Source organism: Cyanistes caeruleus, chromosome 19 (assembly GCF_971803275.1).
Source record: "Cyanistes caeruleus chromosome 19, bCyaCae1.hap1.1, whole genome shotgun sequence".
Taxonomy (NCBI): domain Eukaryota; kingdom Metazoa; phylum Chordata; class Aves; order Passeriformes; family Paridae; genus Cyanistes; species Cyanistes caeruleus.
Window position 1 is genome coordinate 10936128 of NC_141719.1, and position 24005 is coordinate 10960132.

General features: G+C 55.4%; 2 protein-coding genes and 1 long non-coding RNA gene across 9 annotated transcripts in view; 1 reads left to right on the forward strand and 2 right to left on the reverse strand.

Annotated features, from left to right (window-relative positions):
• ENDOV (endonuclease V) lies at positions 1–9785 on the reverse strand. 7 transcript variants are annotated; one of them, XR_015278093.1, is made up of 10 exons: positions 9499–9785; positions 8732–8903; positions 7754–7888; positions 7353–7392; positions 7140–7252; positions 6963–7031; positions 6271–6399; positions 2796–2875; positions 1709–2292; positions 1–1612 (listed from the first exon to the last, which is right to left on the reverse strand). XR_015278093.1 is itself a non-coding variant. In XM_086857763.1 (9 exons), the coding sequence occupies exons 1-9, from the start codon at positions 9534–9536 to the stop codon at positions 2265–2267; spliced, it is 804 nt and encodes a 267-aa protein (XP_086713889.1). In that variant the 5' UTR covers positions 9537–9785; the 3' UTR covers positions 1–2264. The 7 variants fall into 7 exon arrangements, 3 of the variants coding, with proteins under 3 accessions (XP_086713889.1, XP_086713888.1, XP_086713890.1); XR_015278094.1 differs by having other exon boundaries at positions 1–1471; positions 1566–2292; XR_015278091.1 differs by having other exon boundaries at positions 1709–2295.
• Positions 8934–19271, forward strand: LOC147649846 (uncharacterized). The gene is made up of 2 exons (XR_015278095.1): positions 8934–9264; positions 9472–19271. It is a non-coding gene; the product is annotated as an uncharacterized LOC147649846 (long non-coding RNA).
• The window catches only part of RNF213 (ring finger protein 213), a 43798-nt gene continuing 29450 nt past the window's right edge, over positions 9658–24005 (reverse strand). The window contains exons 39-66 of the mRNA XM_086857760.1: positions 23603–23784; positions 22833–22953; positions 22635–22735; positions 22220–22399; positions 21719–21882; positions 21521–21632; positions 20792–20906; positions 19671–19881; positions 18836–19026; positions 18452–18580; positions 18155–18265; positions 17684–17926; positions 17101–17182; positions 16519–16553; positions 16114–16208; positions 15645–15804; positions 15164–15344; positions 14348–14442; positions 13809–14060; positions 13473–13605; positions 12800–12883; positions 12364–12544; positions 12068–12269; positions 11905–11982; positions 11425–11622; positions 11078–11167; positions 10762–10940; positions 9658–10229 (exon numbers count right to left, since the gene is read on the reverse strand). Of these exons, the coding sequence (XP_086713886.1) occupies positions 10076–10229; positions 10762–10940; positions 11078–11167; positions 11425–11622; positions 11905–11982; positions 12068–12269; positions 12364–12544; positions 12800–12883; positions 13473–13605; positions 13809–14060; positions 14348–14442; positions 15164–15344; positions 15645–15804; positions 16114–16208; positions 16519–16553; positions 17101–17182; positions 17684–17926; positions 18155–18265; positions 18452–18580; positions 18836–19026; positions 19671–19881; positions 20792–20906; positions 21521–21632; positions 21719–21882; positions 22220–22399; positions 22635–22735; positions 22833–22953; positions 23603–23784 (4059 nt within the window). The 3' untranslated portion in view covers positions 9658–10075. The remainder of the gene's footprint in view (positions 10230–10761; positions 10941–11077; positions 11168–11424; positions 11623–11904; positions 11983–12067; positions 12270–12363; positions 12545–12799; positions 12884–13472; positions 13606–13808; positions 14061–14347; positions 14443–15163; positions 15345–15644; positions 15805–16113; positions 16209–16518; positions 16554–17100; positions 17183–17683; positions 17927–18154; positions 18266–18451; positions 18581–18835; positions 19027–19670; positions 19882–20791; positions 20907–21520; positions 21633–21718; positions 21883–22219; positions 22400–22634; positions 22736–22832; positions 22954–23602; positions 23785–24005) is intronic.

Consider the following 24005-nt stretch of genomic DNA (forward strand, 5'->3'; position numbering starts at 1 on the left):
TTAAAAAAGACAAGCCATGTATGAGTTTATTTCGAAGGACACTCAAGCTCCAGTCTCTGAGTTTCTGCTAAGAGGTTTCAAGCACTACAAAGCGATTTTCCCTTCCCAGGGTTATAAACCAATTAGATAAAGACCAAGTTAATCCCTTATTGTGTCCAAAAGCCACAAGCAGACACCAAACACAGAGATTAGTCCCTTCCTTTAAGCACCCTCGTTTGGGAGCATCCCTGGGCACAGGCAAAGCCCAAAGGCAGGAGCACAGAGCCCCAGCTCCAGCAGGGACACTGCAGCACCATCCTCCTCCTCCTCCTCCTCCTCCTCCTCAAGCCTCCCCAGGTGACTTCATCCAGAGTCATCCGAGTTTAGCTGGACTGGGAAGGAGAGTTCAGAGCCTCACGCAGAGGGAAGTCAGGGCAGTGATGCAGAGCTATTTTTTGTGCTGTTGTTTTGGTTTTTCACCCGATTTTCCCTCACCCCACGGCAGAGGCAGCTGGGGGAGCTCAGGCCAGCCCTGGATCCCCCCCAGGCTGAGCACACTCCATGGATCAGAACACCCAGTGACAGACCCTCGACAGCCACAGCCCCACTCCCTGTCAGAGCTGGGCTCCAGCTTCCACCCAAACCACAGCTCTGGCTGCAGAGCCTGCCCTGTGCCCACCCCACATCTCCCATTGTCAAATACCAACCAGAAGCACAAAAAAATCACCAAGAGATCAGGGATGAAAACCCCAGAAATGAAACCTGAGATAGAACCCAGACACCCACCCCTGTCTGTGGCAGAGCCCAGGCACGAGCCCAAGGCCCCCCCTGGCCCCACAGCCCCAGGACCAAGGAGCAGCTTCCCCTGTGGATTTCCCTTGGCAGTCTCTGTCCACCCACAGACAAATCCTGGTGTGAAACAGCTCCGAGGCTCCTGGGAGAGGCAGCTCCTGCAGGGGCCTGGCAGCTCCCGCTCTGCCTTTCAACACCTGGCAGCAAAGGCTTCTTAGGGAAATTCTGTCAGTGCCTGTGCCCCTCTCCAGAACAGGACCAGCCCCAGATCTGCCCAGCTGGGCCCAGGGCAGCAGCGTTTGTCACTTCCTCCCTTTTCCCACCCGGTTTCAGGAGGGACAGCTCAGATTCCAACACAGCAGAGGCACAACAGGCTGGACAGAAGAAAGAAGTTGTACAATGAATTTATGCAAAATTGAGGTTAAAACAGCCCACAGGAGCTTGACCTGAGCACCCCTCCACACCCCCAGGAAATCATCCTTCTTCTTCTTCAGGCTGGAATCTTACACAGCCACACCAAGGTCTCCCAGAGCACCTTCTGCTCCTGCTGCTCCTCAGGAACAGCCAGGATCCCACACCTTGGGAGAAGCTTTGGTGCTGAGGGTCGAGGATGATTTGGCCACAGAAGCTCTGGGCTCTGCTCCTCAGGCCCAGCTGGGGCTGGGCCAGAACTCCAGCCTGGGATTTGGCACCTGGAGTGCTCTGTGTGCCAGGAATGACCTCCCCATCCTCCTGGAGGGAGATGGTTTCTGCCACCCTTTCCCCTGAGATCCTTCCTTTGGGAAGAGCTGGGCAGCAGGGCTGCTGCAGCTGGAACAGGGCTGCTGCAGCTGGAACAGGGCTGCTGCAGCCGGAACAGGGCTGCTGCAGCTGGAACAGGGCTGCTGCAGCTGGAACAGGGCTGCTGCAGCTGGAACAGGGCTGCTGCAGCTGGAACAGGGCTGCTGCAGCTGGAACAGGGCTGCTGCAGCTGGAACAGGGCTGCTGCAGCTGGAACAGGGCTGCTGCAGCTGGAACAGGGCTGCTGCAGCTGGAACAGGGCTGCTGCAGCTGGAACAGGGCTGCTGCAGCTGGGACAGGGCTGCTGCTCCCCGGGAATGTGCAGAGGACAGGAGAGCCCAGGCTGCAGGGACAGGGGGAAGGCAGGGCTCAGTTCCAGAGGTGTGGTGGGAGACACAGGCTGGCTCTGCAGTGGGAACACCTCAGCATCTCTGTAAATCACCCCCTGCAGCAGCCCAAGGACTCCAGCCAGGTGCTGCAAACTTACAGGTGAGCCTCTGCTTGCACAAGGACTTTAACAGGACTTGAAAATGAACCCTGAGAAATTCGCTGCAAGGATTGCCCCTGAGCAGTGGCTGGTGCTGTCCTGTGGGACACAGCCTGGCACAGCTGTCCCTCAGGGTGGCACTGGGCTCCTGCACCCAGCAGCACTCAGCTTTGGTGCAGGAGAGGGCCCAGCGAAGAGCAGCTCTGCACCTTCTTCTGGCACCAGACTAATCCTCCAATTCAGCCTCCTTTTTGCTGCTGGGAACAAAAATGAGAAAGTAGTTTTAAAAAAAACTAGAAGCCAACAGGCACAAACAACTGGCACTTGGTGAGCTTGAGCTCCTGCAGCTCAAGGGACCTGCCACAGATTTATTCCTGAACTGACACCCACTAACCCACCTTATGTAAGAGTGGGGGACTCTGACCCTCCCCACGACCTGGGGGCCAAAACCAGCTCCCTGCAGGTATTTCTGTTCACCCTCAGGTCACACCTGTGGGCTTTAGGGCTTTGCTTATGACCAGTGCTGAAAAAAGACCAAATCCCCGCTGCCCTTCCCCAGCTCAGGACACGGCACTGTGGGGAGCAACGTGTGAGGCAGCGTGGCCACACGGAGCAGGAATCACCTTCTGCAGGCAGCACATGTCCTGAGCTCCTCACTGAGCTCCTCACTGAGCTCACCTGGTTACCCTGCCTGTACCTTTAATGCCATTACTGCAGCTCATGCCACCAGCAGATCCCCTTTTGCCCCCACACCCACCTCTCTGGGCTGGCAGGCTCCAGCACGTCCTGTGGAGCGCAGGGCAGCTTCCGAAGGTACTCCCTGGACCTAATGTCAGCCTGGAACCAGGGAGGAAAAGGACAAGCATGGGCTGAGCAGCCTGGCTGGTGCCTCCTCTGTGACCCCAGAGTGCCCCATCCACCCTGCTGTCAGCACAACCCTGGAACCCCAGCCAGGCACGGCAGCCTGGGGCAAGGAGAGCACCAAGCACAGCCCAGGAACTGCCAGGAAGCATTGCTGGGCATTGCCTGGGTGTTCTTGCCCCCACCCTGGGGTGTTTGCTCAGCCCTCCAGTGCTGCACGACACCAGCAGCAAACCCTTGATGCCATCACAAGCACATCCTGGGCTCTTGGACAACTTTGATGACTGGCAGTTGATTTTTACAGCCCTTCAAAGTTTTATCTCTTTTAGAAACTTCTTTCCCCAACGCGCTGCTGTGCCATTTCCAAGCAGCTGCTGTGCCCACCTCAAAGGCTGAGTCTCTCCCCACTTACAAAGCAGGATGTGACCTTCCCAGCTGGAAAAGCTTCAGAGTGTCTGGTGAGGAGCTCAGAAATTGGGTTAACACATCCCCGGGGACTGTCCTTGAAGCATTTGCTGCTCTCCACCCTGTGCTGCTCCCAAGGAGCCTCTCCTGCAGCCCTGGAGCCCCCAGGCCCTCACCCCCAGCCCTGGCTGCAGGCTCTGCCTGCTGCTGGAACCTGCTCCACAACTGCAGAGCCTCCTGCCAGCTGAGAAGGAGAGAGTTACATAAGGGGTGGTTTGTTTAGGAGATTTTTTTCCCTTCTCTCTATAATTGGACAGTTTCATAACCAAACTGACAAATAACTTTGATCACTCTTCAGGATAAGCGATTACGTGATGGATTTTATAAGCAGGGAAGGAGGCTGCTCAATAGTCCCCATGGGGAGAGCAAGGAGCAGGACGCACAGCTACCAACTATTTTCCTAGGGAAGAGAAAGCCCAACCACGTTCTGCTGAGAACATCAGCTAACGCTTGATGAGGTGGCAGTTCCCAGGCAGGGCTCCCTCCTAACACAGCACTGGAGTCAGCTTAAGGTGGTGATTAACCACGGGCTAATCAATAAGATGGATCACTGCCCTGCAATAATCCTCACAGATTTGGGCTATTTTCAGAGGGGATGAATGCTGGCTGTAGAAATGTTGCTTTGCCCATTACCTGAGGGGCCAGGGTGGTCCCTGTGCACAGCAAGCTTGGACAGGGTGCACCCAGAGGGAGCTGGAGCCTCAGGACACCTCAGGACACCAGGGCCTGACGCCAGTCCCAGAGGAGAGGCTGATGCTTTGTCTCATTCTTCTGAGGGTGAGTGTTTGGTGTTTCACAGAGGGTGACCTGCAGGCCAGCCCTTCCTGGTGGGCTGTCCCAGCAGCTGAGGGAAGCACCAAGTGAGCAGGAGGTTGAGCAGCCAAGCAGGAACCCAACCCAGCCCGAGCAGAGCAGGCCCTGGTGCCATCCCTGGCAGCTGGAGGGTGGCAGCAGCTTCCCTGCTGTGCCCAGGGATCCCAGGAAGGAGCAGGAGTGGGCACGCACCAGGGATGGGCTGACCTGTGGCAGGAGGCAAGGGCAGCTCTCTCAGCAGGGCTTGGGACAGTTCTGGGGCCACTCAGGGTGAGTGCTGTGCTGATTATTCTGAGATGGCAGCTCCTGCCTTCCTCAGCTCCTGCCTGGGAGATCTGAGGAGCAGCCCTGGCAGCGAGCACAGCTCTCCTGGCTGGGCCTGCCACAAGGACTGAGCAGGATGTCAATGCTGACTGCAGGTGGCAAGGGGAGTTCATCCCTCTGCTTCCTCTGAGAGATCTCACTTCTCTCATCTGCACACAGGAGCTCCCAGCACAACCACACCGTGGGCTGAATGCAGATGGGACCTCCCCTGATCCCTGCCTGGATAATGCTGCATTCCTGGGAATTCCACATCCCCTAAAGCTCCCACAGCAGCTGCACTGCACACACTGCCCTCACAAACCTCAGGGGCTGCGGGCAGCTGAGCTCTCATTTCATTCCCTGGGCTGACAGAACTTCCAGACCAGGCCCTGATGATCCACAGGTCTTTCCTGACACTGGGAAACCTGTAAGCACTTCTCCTGTCAGGTCTGCAATTTCTGGAGACATACCATGGCAAAAAAAGCCACGTCAGCCACCCATGGCAGGATTCTCCAGAGCCTCCTGTTTCCTAACTCCAGCTGCAGGTGCTCAGGAGCTGAGGCTGTCAGCTCTGCCCGTGCCAAGAGCTGTGGCAGTCACCACACAGAGGAAGCACAGCAGGGACAAGTCCCTTGGAAAGGTTTAAGTGTCCTCATCTCCTGCCATCCCTCTAGAGTAAACACTCACTCCCTGTTGGACTTCTCATCTCTCTGTAAGAAAAGTGATAATAATTCATTCCATCACTCTAAGAAAAAGGTCACAGGGAACTGGAAGAGTCTCTGAACACGAGCAAATCCTGGAGATGGCTGGAAGCGGAATGAGGGTGATGAAAAGCTCCAAGACACCTTTTTGTTTCCAAAGGGAATGCTTCTCCCTTCCTCTGAACACGCAGAGCTGCAGAGCTGGCTCGGAGCTCTGCAGAGGCATCTGTCCCTGGCTGGAGCAGGTTACATAAGGAGCTCCTCCAGTCTGGCAGGTACTGGGGCTGAGCCTGGGAACTGCAGCTCTGCTATGGACACCCCAAGGCTTGTTTTGCTGCACGGAGTTCTGATTTTGGGGTAGATTACGAGTCTCGGTTCCAGGGGACACTGGAGCAGTGCCCAGTGGGGTCTCCCAGCACTGGAGACACACAGACTGGAGGCACACCCCTGACCCCAGCTGGCACAGCAGTGATGCCAATGGGCTGTCCCAGGGCAGAATTAGGGACAGGGACACCCGGGCAGGACACCTGGAGTCACCCCTGGCTCTGGGCTGTGGTGCCACCAACGGTAGAGGGACCTCGGGGAGAAGGGAAGCACTTGCCAGGCCAGAAGCCCCAGAGGCTTTGAGCATCTCCAGAGCCTTTCCCCAAGTTGTGCTGAGATTTAAGATCAGCCGTGGCTGAGCCTCGGTGGCAGCTGCAGCTCGGTGGCAGTGATGCAGTGCTGTCACCTGCTGGCTGCTGGCTCCGTGCAGAAAGGCCCAGAGGAGCAGCACTGCGGGCTGTGCCGGCTCCCAAGCACCCGGGAAAACATTCCCAGCTCCTGGGGATTGGCACCAGCACCGCAGGAGAGCCTGCAGAGAGGCAGCAGGGAATGGGGCAGGCTGGCTGTGCAGGGCTGGGAATGACTGCGGCAGGAGAAGGGGCCTGGAAGGATGGGTGAGAAGCACCCAGGGCTGGGGGAACAGCCCAGCAGGAAGGAGCCTGTCCACAGCACAGGAAGGCAAACTGAGGCTCTGGAACAGCCCAGGGCTCGGCAAACGCCGCTGCCTGGCCCCTGGCCCAGCCGCCCCCCGCGGAAGTGCCGTACCTGGCGGATGGGCTCCGGGACGCGGAAGCGGCAGCAGGCCCTGACGAGGCGCACGGCCGTGCCCAGGCTCACACGGTGCCCCACGGACACGTACAGCGGCTTGGAGCTGTTGTTGTAGCTCCGCAGCGCCTGGGCAGCCAGAAAGGAGAGATCAGGCACTGAAGAGGCTCGTTAGAACACAGCCAAGGAGGGGCAGTGGAATTAGGAGTCAGCCAGACCCCTCGGGTGGGGTGGTGGCTCTGTGTTTGCAGCTCCCAGCCCTCCTGAACATCTTCTCCAGCCCAGAGTCTCCTCCAGGCACTGCCTGTCCCCCGTGGCCCTTCCCTGAATGCTTGAGCTGCTCTGGGACGCAGGGAGCTGTGCCAGCCCCGGCTGGCAGCACCCACAGGAGGTGTCTCACAGCTGCCTGTTCCTGCTCTGCTCTGGAGCAGACGCTCCCAGACTGATCCCGGGAAGCTGCCAGGGAACTGGCACCTCTCCCAGACTGCAGCTCACAACCCAGGCTGCTGGAGCACCTCAGGTGCCACAGCCACGGATGTGAACGCTCCCAGCGCTTGAGCTGCCAACTCCCTACAACCACCTGAGCTCTCAGGAGGGGCCAGCAGTGTCACTGGTCACCTGCTCACACCTGCCCTCCTGCACAGGAGACAGCTCCGCTGTGGAGAGGGATGAGTGGCCAGGTGACAGCTTACCATGCCCAGGACCTTCCCTGAGGTGCCTGTCAGTGGGAATGTCTCTCCTGACCTCTGCAGGGAACGAACCTAGGAATGAACACACACAAAATCAGCTCTTGAGCACACAATTGCATGTGGCTGTCCAAATTCCCTTGGGACATTAAAAAACAGAGACAAATCCCAGCCTGGCCTAACCTGCTCCCTGTGCAGCTCATCCCTGACCAAGCCATCCACCTGCAGGAGGTTCTTGGCCACGCCAATGCACGGCAGGTCCGTCAGGACTCCGAGGTGACAGGCTGTGCCAAATCCTGCCAACAAGGAGCCACTGTAGCTGCAGGACGCCAGGAAACAGCAAGGCCAAGGAGCAGCACAGCAAGCAGCAGAGCAGGGTTCTCCAGAACAGCCTACCTCTGGGATGGAGCAGGCCATTCCCATCTACCAGAAGCACCTGAAAAAGCCAAAGCCAGAGTTATCTCCTGGGCACCGAGAGCACTCCGAGGAGCAAGCAGGGATGCTGGCTCTGGGGGAAGGAGAAATCTCTCCTGGTTCCTCAATTCTCCCCATAAGGCTCTTCCTGCCTGTGCCTGACCCTAGAGCAGTGTGGGACTGGCAGTGCCCTGCTCACACCACGGGAGCCTGGCTGCTCCCAGCTCCACATCCCTGCTCCCTAAGGAAAGGGAACAGATGCTCCACCACAGCTCTGACCGTGCCCCTCCCGCCCCACCAGCTCAGGCTCCAGAGGGAGAACACCTTTCCCAGGATTCTGCAGCCAGGACATCCCAGCTCAGGACAAGGAAAACACACCACACCTGAGGCTGGAGCTGGGGCTCCTCCTGCTGAAGTCTCTGGACAGCTTCCACCAGGACAGGGACCTCTCGGAAGGCCAAGAACCCGGCCACGTACGGGGCAGTGACGGGCACCATGCGGCAATCCTGGTACAGCACCTGGGGCAGGCAGACAGGACCCACAATGCTGCCAGAGCCCCTGGATGCTCCAGAGCCTCCTCCTCTGCCTCCTGCCCTCTGCTCATCTCTTGGAAAGCCACAGGGCAAAGGAAACGGACGGCAGCACCAAACAGTGATTCTGCCTTGGCCTGCAGATCACAGCAGGACTTGAGATTTGGCTCATTAAAATCCCAGCAGACAGCATCAAACTTTATTTCTCTGCTTGTTAGAGCTTTTACAGTTAAAGACAATTCTTTTGTATCATTTTGAAAGCTGGGAAAGAGACCAAAAATCTTTATTAGTTCAAGCAAAATGACTGTGAGATGCGAGATCCATGGCGGGTTTGGAAAAGCTCTCCTGTGTCACAGCCCGTGTTATCAGCTGATCCCCAGGGAGAGCTCACACACAGGACTGCCCTGGAGCACTGCAACACCTCCCTCTGCCCACAGCAGCTCCCACAACAGGCACTGCAGCTTCTCTGGCCCCTGGCTGAGTTCCCAGCCACCCCACAAAACTCCTGCAATGGGGAGCTGTTTGCATCACACCTTCCTAAACTTCTGCCTAAATCCTTACACGCATTTTTTTTCTGTTTATCTCTTTTGGGAACACACACAGCAGTCACGGAATGGTTTGGTCAGCACTGAGTTTAAAGCCCATCCCATTCCACGGCAGGGACAGCTCCCATTATCCCAGGCTGTTCCAAGCCCCAGTGTCCAGCCTTGGACACTTGCAGGGATCCGGGGCAGCCCCAGCTACTCTGGGTGACTCTGCCAGGGCCCCACCACCGTCACAGGAACAATTGCTTCCCTCTCTCCCATCCACGGCTGCCGTGCCCCGCCGTACCTCGAGCCCCGGGTAGCTGAGCACGACCAGGGAGGCGCAGGCACGGCTCTCGTCGCCCTTGATGTAGGATAAATCCACACCTCCCACTCTGTGCAGCCCGGTGAAACGGGGATCCTTCTGCCACTCCTCGGTGTCCTCCGGCACCACGCTGCCCTTCAGCCGGGCCTGCTCCCTGCCACAGCGCCGGGGTCACAGCGGGCCCGGGGGCCTTCCCCGAGCCCCGGGGGCCTTCCCCGAGCCCCGGGCCCAGCCAGCCCGGGGGAGCACCGGGGGCTCTTCCTGAGGGAGCCCGTGGGGACGGGGAGCCCCGAGCGCGGCCTGGCCCAGCCGCGAGCCCCGGTACCGCTCCCAGCCCCGAGCCCCGGTACCGCTCCCAGCCCCGGTACCGCTCCCAGCCCCGAGCCCCGGTACCGCTCCCAGCCCCGGTACCGCTCCCAGCCCCGGTACCGTTCCCAGCCCCGGTGCCGTTCCCAGCCCCGGTACCGCTCCCAGCCCCGGTACCGCTCCCAGCCCCGGTACCGTTCCCAGCCCCGGTACCGCTCCCAGCCCCGGTACCGTTCCCAGCCCCGGTACCGCTCCCAGCCCCGAGCCCCGGTACCGCTCCCAGCCCCGGTACCGCTCCCAGCCCCGGTATCGCTCCCAGCCCCGAGCCCCGGTACCGCTCCCAGCCCCGGTACCGCTCCCAGCCCCGGTACCGTTCCCAGCCCCGGTACCGCTCCCAGCCCCGGTACCGCTCCCAGCCCCGGTACCGCTCCCAGCCCCGGTACCGTTCCCAGCGGCGGCGCTGCCCGGGGGACGCGGCCATGGTGGCACCGGGCCCGCCCGTCCCTCAGCGCCGCCGTCCCCCGGAACGCGTGGCCGGGCTTGGCCGTTCCGGGCCGGCGCTGCGGTCCCGGCTGAGGGCACGGAAGGAGCCGGGAGCGAGCGGGAGCTGAACTGAGTTTATTGGGAAGGGGAGAGGGAGAAGGGAGCTGGATTAAGGCAGGGAAGGAGCCCCGGCCGCCAGGGCTCGCTGCTCCCGGGGCCGCCGAGCGGGAGGTGCCGGGCCGGAGGCGGTGCTGCCAGCCCCGTGCCCACAGAAAGGCTGCCCGAAACAGCCCTGCCCCAGCACCACGGTTTGTAAAAAAAGTCCTTCATGTTCCTCCAGTGGCTCTGGGGCTGTGAGGATCCAGGGTTCACAACGGAGTTGTTGGGCCTGTTTCACTGTCCTGCTCCACAGCCCCCTCTCCTCTTCACAACAGGTGTCAAAACAACAACCCCAAACCCAAAGAACAAGCAACAAGCCCCAAACAAAATGCCCAAAGTTCTGGAAGCCATTGTGGCATTCCCTGGCAGGGTCCTGCCCTAACTCTCCCTGTGCTCCCGCTTGAAGAGAGCAGCTGCTTTCCAGGTCCCAGTGGCATGAGACAGAAGAATCCCATCTGGGAATGTGTCTTCCAGCTCCAGCGCTAATTCTGAGTCTTTGGCATAAAGGTAAGGCAAGAGTGATTCCTTCAGGCTGGAAGACAAGAGAACAGCATTAACAGCTGGGCCCCAGCAAAGCACAAGTGCCACAGAGGAGTGCACTGCAGCACCCAAAGTCGCTATCCACAATTGAACAGGTGTATGTGCAGCAAGCAGGGTTCAAACAGCCAGCTGGAGCCACAGGCACAGCTCTGGGGATGAGCTGTGCCTCTGCAGAGCTGAGTGTGTCCAGCCCTGAAGGCTGGGCTTGGTGATCAGGGAGGTTTTATCCAACCTTAATGATTTTGTGATTCTGTTTTATTATTTTATTCAAGTGCCTGCAGCAGTGCTTGTGTTTGTGGCCTGGACAGCAGCTCCTGGTGTGTTCCAGCAGTGTCCCCAAGAGTGCCTGTGTGAGGTGGAAGTGACACCTGCCAGAAATGAGTGTGGCTATTCCTGATGCTGCTGGCTGGGCCGTGGCCCTCAGGACAGGCAGGAGCCAAAGGAGCTGCTCCCACTGTGTGCACGCTCAGAGGCAGAGAAACTTCAGTTAACAACTGTGGTGGCTTTGGGTGTGTAACTCCTACCTCCACTTGGGTCTGAACTCCTCCACGGCTTGGACACGCCTCAGCTTCAGGATGATCATTTCATGGAGCTCCTGCAGGAAGGTTTCCAGCCTGGAGTGGACCAGGAAGGTGTGCAGGAGCTTGGCAAGCTCTGGGGTGAGCTCTTCTTTGTAGTCTGCACTGACATCTGCAAAAGGATCCTAAAAATGCAGCGAGGGGAGAAGGAACCCAATGACACATTTGAGCAGCTGCAGGCAGAGCAGGGCAGATCAGGGCAGAGCAGGACAGAGCAGGACAGAGCAGAGCAGGGCAGGGCAGAGGTGCTGGGGTTCCATACCCTGCCGAGGCGCAGCAGCTGCTCCGATTTGTGGGCACACAGGAGCTGCCACAGGGCTATGCTGTGTCTGAGCTGGCACCGTCTGAGGGCCTGGAAGAGAAGGACAGCTGTGGATGTGAGGGATGTCCCTGGAGCCCATCCCCAGCCTGCCCTGCCCAGAGAGAGCTCAGCACGGAGCTCATCCAGCCCCTTTGCCTGGGTGGAGCCCATCTGCCCGAAGTAATCCAGGTTCTGACATCACCACAGGCAGTGGGGAAGTGAGAGGGCTCTGCCACACAGGCTGGGCTTAGCACAAAGCAGGGCAGACTTTATCCTGTAAGAATCTGAGCCTTGCCCTCAGGACTGACCTGCAGCACGTGAGGGTTTGTCTGATCCCCCATCTGCAGAACTTGCTCGATGTACTCAGTCAGCAGCATCTCAGCGCTCTCACCAGCCATGGCCAGGAAGCCCAGGGTGATCTCGGTGAGGGACAGAGCATCACACACATCACTGTAGGACTGCAGCTCCCCACTGATCATGTTCATCACAGAACTGGGCAGAGCACTCTGAAAACCACAAAGTCACAGTTCACATTATTTTAGAGCCATTCCTTTTTCGGTTCAAACTGCTCAAGTCACGGAAGAAAGACAAGAGAGGCCCAAACTGAGGAAACTGAAATGCTGAACTATCTCCCTTTTCTCTGCAAATCCTGACTGACAGCATAAGGCCAGATTGCACGTACCCAAGGCATGCTGAGAAATCAGCAGGTGAGCCTTTGGATGGACAGCAAACCCTTGGAAAAGCAGGGATTTCACGCTTGCCCTGCTTCCTGCAGTGCAGAAACCCACCTGCTCCAGCTTATTCCTGACATCACTGAACAGCTGCTCGTAGTTCCTGTCATGCCTGTACACCAGGGTGGGGATTCCCTGGCAGGAGAGAAAGGCAGGGATGTGAAGCTCTGGAATGCTGCTCCCAGAGCCCTCCTGGCTGCACAGCCCCTGCCCCTCCTACCCTCAGCGTGATGAGCGGCTTCCCCTGCAGGAACTTGCTGACCACTTGCTGCTGGATCCTCTCCAGATCAAAGTCCTGCAAGGTCTCCCCTCCCTTCTCCATGCTGTACTGGCAGTTGGACAGGATCAGAGGGATCAGGTCCTTCTCCACCTCGTAACTGATCAGGTGCAGGTCGGCCACTTCCGAGGGGCTGATCAGGTACCTGCGGGGAGCACAGGGCCTCTGTGGAGCGGGGAGAGCTGACAGGGAGGGAGCAGGAGATGCAGCAGAGCCCCAGGAGCAGAAGAGCAGCACACCTGTCATCCTCCTTGATGTGCCTGTTGACGGAGTGCACGAAGTCGTTGTGCAGCCCGATGAGGTAACTGGCCAGGGCCGTGGAGCACAGCCCCAGCCCCTGGCGCCGCGGCAGCAGCACCTCCAGCCTGCTGTCCAGGCTCAGCTCCGCCTCACAGTAGCCTTTAGGCAGCTTAATTTCCCCTGAAATACAGACAGGGCTGTTTGAGGAGGCCCAGAGCCGGCCCAGGGCAGGAGTTACCGAGCCTGAGGACAAGGGAACAAGGGCTGGTGAAAAAGGAAACAAGTTCAGGTGAGAACGCTACAACAGGGAAACAAATTCTTCCCCTTGGACCTAGATTCTTAAAATTCAATGGCCAAGCTCAGTTCTGAGGATATGCCTCAGAATCACTGATGGGAGGAACCTCGAGGAGCAGGGCTGGAAAAGAAGCTGCTCACCATTGGTGTCCAGGGAGCTTCTCAGCTTGTTCCAGACAGACAGAAACACATTCACTCTCCTCTCTAACAGGTCCCTCATCACATCTGAGAAACAACAGAAAGATAAATCCATGAAACATCTTTTCCTGGTCAAACTCTCCAACACAGGATCTTCAGGGCACAGCACTGAACTCCAGGCAGCTGCTCAAGAGACTAAACAGACACCAAACACCTTTCTGAAGGTATCACTTGCTCAGTTTGTTGTTTTTCCAGTATTGTCTGCTCCTGGCCCAGGCCACAAAGATGGTCTTGGCCACCTTGGTCTGCATGACCTTTATGTACTTTTCCATAAGTACTTAAAAACATCAGTATTTGTACTTAAATGCAATTGAAGGAGTTGCCACAAACTTCATGAAAGGAAGGAAGGGAGGGAAGTTTATTCCATTCTTCAGGCAAGCCCTGCTCTAGGGCTGAACTTAAAATGCCAACAGAAGCACTGCTGCACTGCACAGAGCAAAAAATCTTCTGTGCTTAATTCCCTTCAAGTCATCTGGTAACTTTTCCCACCCTATCCAGGTCTCCAGTTAATTTGGGTGAGAGTTAAAAGGAAAAGGTGAATTTCCCCCTCCACTTTCAACTGGACAGTCCAGCACTTTCTGTTTCATTAATTACAATTTTGGCAGAGTCTCCTCACCTGAGTGGGGTTCCCTGAGGAATTCCCTGATGGAGCAGTGTTTGATCTCTGTGGTGTTCTGGAACTGCCTCACCAAATCTCTCTGCAGAGCCAGAATCTCTGGTAGGAATTTCACCAGCCTCAGCTCAGCTTCCTGGAAGAGGAAAGGGAGCCTGTGGGTAAGGCTGTGCTTAAACAGCTGGGAACACTTTTAAGCATTTAAGAAGTAATTCCATAAAAGACAATAATATCTTCCATGCTCATTCTCGAGATCATAGCAAGTACTGAGAATAAAGAACATCCCAATGTGGTTAAGCCCTGGGCAATCCCAGGCTCTGATCCCTGTGCCAGCCCCACCTTCTGCAGGAACTTGCAGAGGAGAGGGACGGTGTCCTTGGCATTCTTCTGCTGCACGACGTGGCCCAGGTTCTCCACTGAGACCCTCCTGCGGCAGCTCCACATCCTGGAGTGGTGGATGTGGCTGTCCCCTGGCAGCTGGGACAGGAATGCAGCTGGGTCCCCATACACGATTTTCACTATGGGGTTGGAAGAGATTCTCTCATCCTCTTGTATTTGTCGGTTTAACTTCAGCAGCTTTTTATCCAAATCCTGCATTAAGAAAATAATAAATGATTGGATATTGTGAAATACCTCCCACAGAGCTAAGCCATTTCTGTTTTTCCAGCTATAAAATTCATCCCAGAACAACTCCAGTCTCAGACTTCCAGGTCCCCAGGTAGAATAAAGGTGGCTGATCCTTAACCTGCAGCTGTGCTATGGATGGTCTGGCTTGAGGAATAGCCAGGTGAAAAGTGTAGCACAGAATTTACAGCACATCAGACCTCCAGTGGGTTTTGAACTGCTCAGCTCCTGACTCTGTACAGCAGATTTCTCACCTTCAGTTCAGGAACAATAATTGTGTTTGCAACAATTTCTTCCCATTTGTTTCTCTTCTCCTTGGTGGAGAGAACATCATCAAACTGCACCAGCCCTGCAACAGGAATATTTCACCTCTTACAGCTGCAATATTTCAGTGAAAAGAAAGCAGAGATTCACAGGTCCTAGAAGTTCACTGAGTATCTTGGTCCAGCTGGAGAGTGACACCCAAACATCACACAGTGATCCAGCTTTCCAGGAGCTTCAGCCAGTCACTCGTGTGAATGATGGGAACATTTATACAACTCCTTCATAGCCCCAGAAACATTGAACAGATTGTCCAGGGTCAGACCATCATCAGTGACAAGCTTGGAACACTGACTGGTGCTGTCCCACACTCCAAAGATGGGGTGTTTACACATAAATGCCTCTGTGCCACAGTGACTCCAGATCCCACCAGGAACCCCACTGTGCCATCCCTCTTCTGCCAGAGAACTTCTGGGAGTCACTGACAGCACAGAACAGAACAGGGATTGCACACAGCACGAGCTGCTGTGCTGGGAGAGCAGCCCTGCTCAGGGGCTGTGACCTCTGCCCATCTGTCATGACATTTTTTTGTCAATAATTCATTTTCAGAGCTATTGACTGCACCAAACCCCATGTATTGGACTGAAAGAAGCAAACAGCCAAAAATTCTTCCCTCCCTACAGTAAGAAACAAGCTTCAAACTCTCTGTTTTCCGCTTCAGCTCAGCTGCTGCTGTTGGAAGGGGTTTATCAGCAAAGTGGGTGCATGGCCACAGCCCCAGGTGTGACAGGGCAGGTGGCTTTTCTTACACTGGCCTGGCTGCTGCTGGGGGGCCTGCAGGAGGCTGCTGAGCACGAGATGCAGAATGCTGATGGTGTCATCCACACTTTTCCCCAAAATCCTGGTCAGCTGTACCAAGTCCTCCTGAACGTGCTGCTGCAGGAAGCTCACCACATCCTCCACTGCTGGCTTGATCATCCTTCCCACGGACTAAAGACAACAAAGGCAAGAGCTGAGCACAGCCAGAAACATCCAGGGAAGCACAAGGCACACAGAGCTCAGGCTGCCAGGCACCCTCATCTGTGGGATTCCTGCACCTGGGCCCAGAAAGGCAGGGCTGGGTGGATGTGCCTGCATGAAGTGCAGAATTAACCAAAACCCCTCCTGGAATTTGGGTCTCACATCTTGACAGACTGCCCTGGTCATTTGGCATATGATGAAAAGGACCAGCAGCACACAAAGGTTTCCCTACATTTTGTGTGACCTCTTGGAAGCATTTTTGGAAGATACCTGAGGGTCTCTGGAGGCTCCCAGCAGCATTGAGAGGTGGGTGAGCAAACGGAGCAGCACAAAGACCACGGGGGACACGCCCCTGTCAGACATTCCCAGGGTTCTTCTGTGCTGGACATCTCCAAGAATGTGGCCAGTCTGAGTTCTGTCTTCACGATTCCTGTAGGAAAGTGCATATATGGTTGTTTGGGTTTTTTTTGCCTTGACAAAAACCACACAAGACATCTCTGAAACCCAGCAATGCCTTTTTGACCCATAATATCTTTGAATGCCATAAAAGCTCCAATTCAAAATGCCACAGGGGAGTGAAGGCTTCCAGTCGGTTTTGTGCACAGAAAAGCAAATTTCTTTGGTTTTGCTGCCTGATTACTCTTCCTTGCACCTTCCAGAGAAGTGTCTGGTGCCCCTAAGGCAGCACAGGCAAACCCTACATGGTTTAGCACTGCCAAGGCATTGAAGCAAAGCACACCTGGACAGCTGGAAGCCCTTCAGGGGTTTGTGCTCGATGCCTCCGATGGGGACGCCGCAGTCGGGACAGCGGCTCATTTCCATGGGGAGCCCACACTGGGAAAAGAACAGGAGAACACAATTCCAACAGCTTCTCCAGCAGAGAAAGGGAAAGGAACAGAAATCCAAGCTGTAAATGGTTAATTCAAACCCTGCTACAAACTGGGCCTCTGCCTGATGTTTCCCAATCTATGGTATAAATGTTAGGGGTATTCTGAATTTTACATTACAGTGACAGAATGATTGATAATAGCGAGTTTAGAAGTGGAACTCTGTGCATCAGAACATTAAAACCAGTAAACAAAATAAAACAGTTTATTGTTGAAAAGTTTGTTGGCTTAAATGCCCATCGGTGCCAAATTCTTACCTCTCCCACAGTGCAGAGGTGGCCTTTGGGACATTCTGTCAAGAGAAACAAACAGGACAGTGTTCTAAGACAGATTTATACAGCCCCTGTTGGTCCCTTTCCTTGGGACCATCATTCTAGAGCAAGAAATATGCTTCAAGATCTAACTTGATCTGACTATTCCAAAGTCCAAAGGACTGACAGCCCACACAGGAAGCCAAGGAATTTTTCAGTGCTGCTTCTCCTTAAGAAACAAGGAATCAATGCCTGTCAGATTCTGCTGCTGAGGGCAGGAATGCTCCCACCCCCCATTCCCAGCTGCAGGGAGGTCCAGCTGTGGGAAGCAGAGACAAAGCTGGCCAGGAAGGTGGCAGAGTGCTCCTCTCACACCCTGTTTGTGTTGCCTTTGTGCCCCCTCAAGCTTTGCCAACAGCTGCAGACTAAACACCACTGGATGTTCTTTGGTGCATCACCCACACACTGTCACTGCAAATCGGGATTTACCACAGATAACTGCTGAGGAGTGTGCTTGTCCTCACACTTGGAACATTTCCATTCTCCAAAGCCAAGGAATTCCTCCCCCAGCCAGCCAGCAGCACTCACCATACCAGTGCAGACCAGCCAGTTCCTCCCAGCTCCTCGCCTGAGCCATGATGTCCTCGGGCATTGTGGGCAGAAAGGAGTGCTGGGGAGGGAAAGGGGAGAAGTCACACCTGGATCTGTGAAACAGCTCTGTCCTGCAGCAGTCACTCACTGTTCACACCGGGGAACAAGAGACATCTGAGAGCAGAGGTCAGGCAGGTGACAAAGACTTTCAAATTCACTTTTGAAAATCCACTCTTAGAACCGTCAGTATTGTTACGACTTGCACGTGCACCCTGCAGACATCCTGCACTGCTCGCTGCACGAGCAGCACCTCCCTCCCCTGGGCCAGGAGCCACTGCTCTCTGAGCAGGCAGCTGCTCTCAGCCTTGCTCACCCAAATACCACCAAAGGTATTTGCTTCATACTACTCAGGATGGAGGTGCCTTGAAAAGATCCCAGGCCAGAGCCTGGTGTGCTAATTAACCCCAACAGCACTGAAATAAGCACCCCTCAGTGTTTCACAGCTCAAACAGCGAGCTGGAGCACTGAAAGGTCCAACAGAGGATCCAGCAGGGATGTGCTGAAGGGCTCTGTGTCTCACCTGCATGCTGTGTGGCTGGAAGGCCAGGTTCCTGAGGGGCTGCAGGACAGGGCTGTGTCCACACAGCAGCACAGCAGCCACGTGCACAGCCACCTCCACCAGGGCTCCGTGCTGCCCGCAGCCCTGTGCCTCCACAGCCAGGCCAGGCAGGGAGTTCCTCACCAGGGCAACTGCAAGGAGCCTCAGCTCGAGGGAATTCAGCACTTGGGAGCTCTGGATGAACTCAGTCATCACCTCTGTTTGCTGAAAGCACAGATTTGAAAGAGCTCAAGCCATCAGGATACTGCCCACACAAGCAAAGAGCAGCTGCTTCCCACACTGGGTTACCCTGCTCCAGCCTCCCCGGCCTGCTCAGCTCGGGCCATCACTCCAGCTGGGACACAGGAGCAAAAGCTCCTCCACCACCAGTGCAGATCCCCCTCATCCCTACCCAGAAGGTTTGTCACGAGCTGCCAGAGGGGAGTGTCCTACCTGTGGCTTGGGATGAAGGCTCGGATCCCCGGCACCGTACAGGGCAGTGACCTCCCGGAAGATGGCCAGGAGCAGGTGGGCAGATTCCAGAGCTGGGGTGCTGCTGGAGGCCTGGGGAAGAACCAAGGATGTGGCAGGGGACAGGCCAGAGCTGCCCCAGCGATGTGCAGGTGGGACAGCAAAGAAAACACGCTTGAGCACAAGCCCCAGTGACCTCCATGGGAACAGACACTGCCCACGGGGACACGAGGGAGCTGGAGCCATCCAGAGGGGTCTGGAGGGAGCCCTGGGCTGTACCTCCTCGGCCTGGAGCAGCCCCTGGGCCGTGCCCTCCATCATGGCTCGTCCCACGGCGTCGCGCAGGGCCCGGTAGCGCTCCCCACACACCAGGTACCGGTCGATGTGGTTGGCCTGGCTGTGCTGTACCTGCCAAGGGAACGGCCATGCAGAGCACTGGGGACAACAACCAGGCTGCAGGAGGCAGGACCTCCTCTTCCTCCCATGCATTTCAGTCTCCCCAGAGCACCAGGAGAGACTCCATCCACCAGAGAGCCCAAGACACCTCCCAGCCACTCTGGCCTGTCCCCCAAGAGCCACACAGCAGTAGGAACACCCCAAAGCAGCACAAAGAGAAGGCAAAGAGGAGACCAGAGCCATCACCAGGAGATGCCTGTTCTCTACCTGTTGCAGAATTTCTGCTGGGAACACCCAGCTGAACCGTGGCTCTGTGACCAACTTCTGAGCAAACTCCATGCCGTGCTGGCTGGCAATCCTCCTGACCAGGTACACACGGTGCCAGTCATTCCCAGAGAGGCTGCAGAACTTCTCCACATTCTTCAGGTAATGCTGCTTCTCCTTCATCTGCTCTGGCTCTGGAGGGGAAAAAAGAAGTTAAAACACAGGCAAAAGTACATCCCACCTTGTAAAACTTCTCTGTCTGCCCCAGCTGTAGCACCAAGTCCCTTTTTTAGTTCTGTGTAATTACACAGAAGAACTTCAGAGCCTTCCCTTCCTCGGGTGTTGTCTGGAGCATTTCCTCAGCCAGATTCCAGACAATGATTCATTTCTTTGACAGGGAAGATATAAACTCGTCAATATAAACTCTTAATCCCTTCTAGCTGTGCAGAGCTCTCATTCATATAAAACAATAACCCTTACAGCAGCCCTGGGTCTGAAGCAGCATTTATGCTTTAAAGTTCAATTTAGTGGGCTCTAAATAAATCTCACTGTTAGCATCAGGAGGATAAAGTAAATCTCCTTGCACAGGTGTAAGTGCCGTGTAACTGCACTGGGGTCACCAGCACAGCCTGGCTTCCAGTTACAGAGCACTTCTAACACTGGCACAGGGGACAGCCCCTGCCTGACACCCCCAAGGGAAAAGGGAGCTGCTGCTCCCATTCTTGGCCATGCACCACAACAGGTCCCAGCAGAGCACAGGGCACTGACTGTGTCCAGCCCAGCTGCCCTGCTGGCTGTGCTCAGCATTTCCACCTGGCAGCAGGACAATCAGACTCACTCGTGTGCTGCTGCAGGTCGAAGATCAGCTCTGCAGCGCTGCTCAGCCACAGGCGCACCTTGGCCACGGCCTGCAGGTACTGCACAGAGGATTCCTGGGGAGCCTCTCTGCTGCTGCCTGGCAGGTAGTTCTCTGGAAAGGCTCTGTCCTCAGGCAGACTGCTTCCATGACCATATCCCAGGCTGTCCTCTGACTTTTCACACATGGAATCCTAGAGAGAGGCCGGAGCACTGGTGAGTGGCAGAGCCACCTCACTCGGCCACCCCTGTGTCCCCAGGGCACCCACCCTGCCACGAGCACAGCAAACCATCCCTGACCCTCCAAAACCATCCCTGACCCTCCAAAACCATCCCTGACCCTCAGCCCACCCTGCCATCAGCATAGCAAACCATCCCTGACCCTCCAAAACCATCCCTGACCCTCCAAACCACCCCTGACCCTCCACCCCACTGCCAATGTCCCCTCATCCTAAAGCTCTGCCATGTCACCAAACACCATTTTCACGATGGGCCCCAGCTGTCCCACATTCCCCAAGCTTGGAGCTGAGCAAGAGGCAGGAGCAGGCTGTGAATAACACACATTCCATGTTCCAAGAGGCCAAGCTCTACCTGTCTGTCCCTCAGCAAGAACACAAAGGGTGATTTTAACTACAATTGTTTTTTTAAAAACAACTGTAAGTAATAAAACCTCTCCCCTGCTGTCACTTTTGTTTCAGGTTGTCCACAGCCCTGAGAGCTATGCAAGGGGAGGAAAGGGAGCAATCCAAAAAGTACAATAATTTAAGTTCTGCACAATAATTTAAGTGTCTGTGGAGACAAGAAGGCAGTTCAGCACTGGGGTACTGCACTCCTGTGCTGGAGTTTGAGTTTTAAGACTCAGACATTTGTCCAAGGGAAAGAATTTATGTAACACTGCAAAGACACACAAGCCTTTCCTTGAAAAACAAGGCTCATTCCTGAGAACAAATTCTGACCAGGTGATTTGATATCAACTCATTTTGGGCTTTCTAGTTGGAAAAAGTAGTTACATACACAAGAAACACACCTAGAATTGCAGAAGGGTTTCTGTTCTTAGCTTTTTTTACTCATGAAACTGCAAGAGTTTGATGGCCCAGCTCTTACCTCCAAGCAGTTGACAAAAAGCAAGTAGAGCTCTTTTTTGTCATTTTTCTCTAGGAGCTCGTTGTGCTCCACCTGGGACAGGTAACGCTGCACTTCATCTTTCACCTCATTGAAGCTACAGGAGAGAGAGACACCCTTACACACACAGCTGCCACCCTGACAGGACTGCTCCTGCTCCAGAGCAGAGCTCCCACAGCTGCCTGTGTGACAGCTGGGGTCACTCTGGATCCAGCTGCAAGCTGCAAAAGCTCTTGTGCTGGTTTTTGCAGGTGACGTTTGGCTTCACAGCCTGAGATGGGCTTTGATCACCAGCAGTGCTCCATGAGCACTTCCAGGGCAAAAGGCACCTGATTTAGGAGGTGGTCACATCTAAGAAGGGGCTTCTGTGCTTCTGTGGGAATGGGGAGCTCTGTGGAGCAGACATAAGATCAGTCCTGATTAAACCTCTGTGAATGAGGAGTTTTGCTTTGCTGACCTAGATCAGAGCAACTGATCCACCTTGCAGCACGCAGGCATCCGCCCTCAGCACAGGGCTGGTGAGGAACAGCCAGGTAAACCTTGCACAGGCTGCTCACCCTGCAGCACAAGCTCCATGCAAGCCAGCCCAGTTGCACAACTACTGCAAAGGGATTCAGGTTCAGTGAAACTCGTGGAGGTGAGGAGAGCAATGAGGTTTGATGAGGAACAGAGCTGAGCCTGGCCTAACCTCCCTCAGCTGGCTGTGCTCACCTGTACTTCAGGAGCAGCTTCAGCATCACAGAGCGGATGATGGGAGTTTCATCCACCTCATCATTAAACGGGGACAGGAATTTGGTGTAGACAGCAGGGTGATCTGTGGACACTGGGCAAGGACAGGGTTGGCAGGTGAGAGAAGGTGCTGACACACTCAGCTCTGTAAGGCTGAGTGCCAGGGTGAGGGGAGCTCACCTGAGTCCTTCACAGGGCTTCTGTGAACAAAGAGCAGATTCAGGAGTGCCTGGATCACCTGTGGGTCAGGGGGCTCGTTGTCCTTGAAGCACATGGTGGTGACCACATCGATGAAGAAGTTATTGCACCTCTGCCGGAACAGGGCGTTCTTGGCTATGGCAGCCCTGGGAAGGGAACAAACACAGAACCTCTTAAACCACGGAGGAATCAAGCACACACAGGAAAAAGTCACCAAAGGGAGATACTTTTCCAGCTTCCCAATGAGATGATCCTTAAGGTCCCTTCCAACCCAAACCATTCTATGATTTGCATGTTTTTACAGAGGCCGAGGCAGCCTTCCCCTTTTTTTGGATACAACAGAACAGAACAGGCTGTTGGGTTCCAGAGGGATGAAGCAGAGTTCACCCCTCACCCTGCTGATGTTGACCACCTCGGATTGAGGATTTCCTCACAAAGCCTCCCCACCCAAGGCTCCCACCTTGGAGAGGGTGGCTGGAGTACCTGAGCTCCTCAGAGACAGCTAACTCCACATCCTCTGTGGCAACCCTGCAGTAGGGACAGTGCATCTGTGCTGGCACCAGCCACATGCTGATGCACTTGTGGCAGAACACGTGGTTGCAGGGCAGGCAGATGGGGTCCTTTGGCTCTCCCAGGCAGATGGGACACGGCTCCAGACCATGCCTGGAATCCAGAAACAGCAATGAACACAGCTGCTTCCATGCTGCCTCCCCAAAAGCCTCCACCAAGATGTTCAGCTGCAGCTAGACCAGGAGTAGACAGTGCAGGACAGGCTGGCTCACTGCTCAGGATGCAGAACCAAACAGGGTCCCTGCTCTTCCTCTGGCTTTCACTGCAGCCACAGGTGTGCTGGCAATGCAGGCAATGCCCCTGCTGGCCCCTGTCCCAGTGTCAGTACCTGTAGAGCCTGCTGCTGACCTCGTTCTTGCACTGGCACAGCACTGTCATCACTGCAGCAAAGGTTGGATGGGACTTCATGTCTGAATCGTGCTGGAAGCACTGCAGGGGGAAAGGACAAAGCCCAGAGACTCAGCTACAGCACCTGAGACCAGAATCCCCACCATCAGGGAAGAGGTGAAATCACAGCTTGGCTCACCTTGGCGAGAAGCAAAGTGTATTTCCTCACCAAGCCCTCGAATTCCGGCATGAGGGTGTGGATGCCAAGGAAGACGTGTTCCACAAAGAGTGCCATGGCGAACACGCGGCTCCAGCAGGCTCTGGGGAGGAGAGCACGCTGCCACCACTGCAGGCCAGCCTCACACCTCGCTGCTGCTCCCTCCACAGCATTCCTGCACTTCTCTGCTTTACCCTTTGCCTTCCCTAAGGGATTTTTGTGACATTCTGGCACTTAACCCTGGAGGCAGCACTGCAGCAGGACCAGCACCACTGCACACACCTTCTCACACCTCTAACTCCTATGTCAAAAACATTTAAAATACCAATTGCAATTAGGTACACTTTCTTCACTTCAAATAACGAAACAAGGTCTGTGAGAAACTGGGGTAGCGCTCTGGGCTTTCTTCCAAAACACAGGACTCAGTGAAATTCCCCATCTCTTGGGTCCTTGTGCACACAGGATGAAGTGGGGAGACTCTGCTGGTTAACAGGAACCTGAGGAGAGTTTTAAATAACCCCTGAACCCAGATGGAATGCACCAGATGATACTGCCAGATTTAGAGACTCTGCAGGAGATGAGAGGAAAAAAAAATGTGGTTCTTGCTGCTTGGTATGTAATTGAGCCCAGCAGGGACCTGGAAAGGTTTGCAAAGCCTGAGAAAAGCAGCACCACAAGAGCTTCAGGCTGCTCCAATGCCCCAGTGAACTGCCAGGCAAAGAGCAGGGCTGTGAGCAGAGCTCAGTACTTACCTGAGCTCCCTCAGCAGCTGATGGCAGTGGCTCCCCCTGCGCTGGGCACCCTCCTCTTTGCACAGGAATTCAATGGGCATGTGGAGGTTCTTCACTCTCTGCAGCCACAGCTCAGGGGGGGCTGTCTGCACCTGGTTCTCCAGCTCCTCAGCACACCCCATTGCAGCCAGCACGTCCAGAACCTGCACACACACAGGACCAAGGGAACACAACATTTCAGAATTATTTACAGACCGTGGGCTCTCAGTCTGGCTTGCTACAGCACGTGTTCTACTGAATCATCTCCTACTTGATTCTCTAAAGCTCTGCAGTTCTCATGTTTGTGGTTTGGCTTGTTAGCACATTCTATTAACTAATGCAAAAGCAGGGCAATCTATTTTAAAACCTGCTTGTAGCAATAACA

Coding starts and splice junctions, on each gene's coding strand:
- ENDOV (XM_086857764.1), bottom strand. CDS start 9,536: ATGGCCGCGTCCCCCGGGCAGCGCCGCCGCTGGGAACG. Junction 7,032..7,139: donor ATGAGCTGCACAGGGAGCAG/GTTAGGCCAGGC, acceptor GTTCATTCCTAG/GTTCGTTCCCTGCAGAGGTC. Junction 2,876..6,270: donor TCCCGGAGCCCATCCGCCAG/GTACGGCACTTC, acceptor CCCTGGTTCCAG/GCTGACATTAGGTCCAGGGA.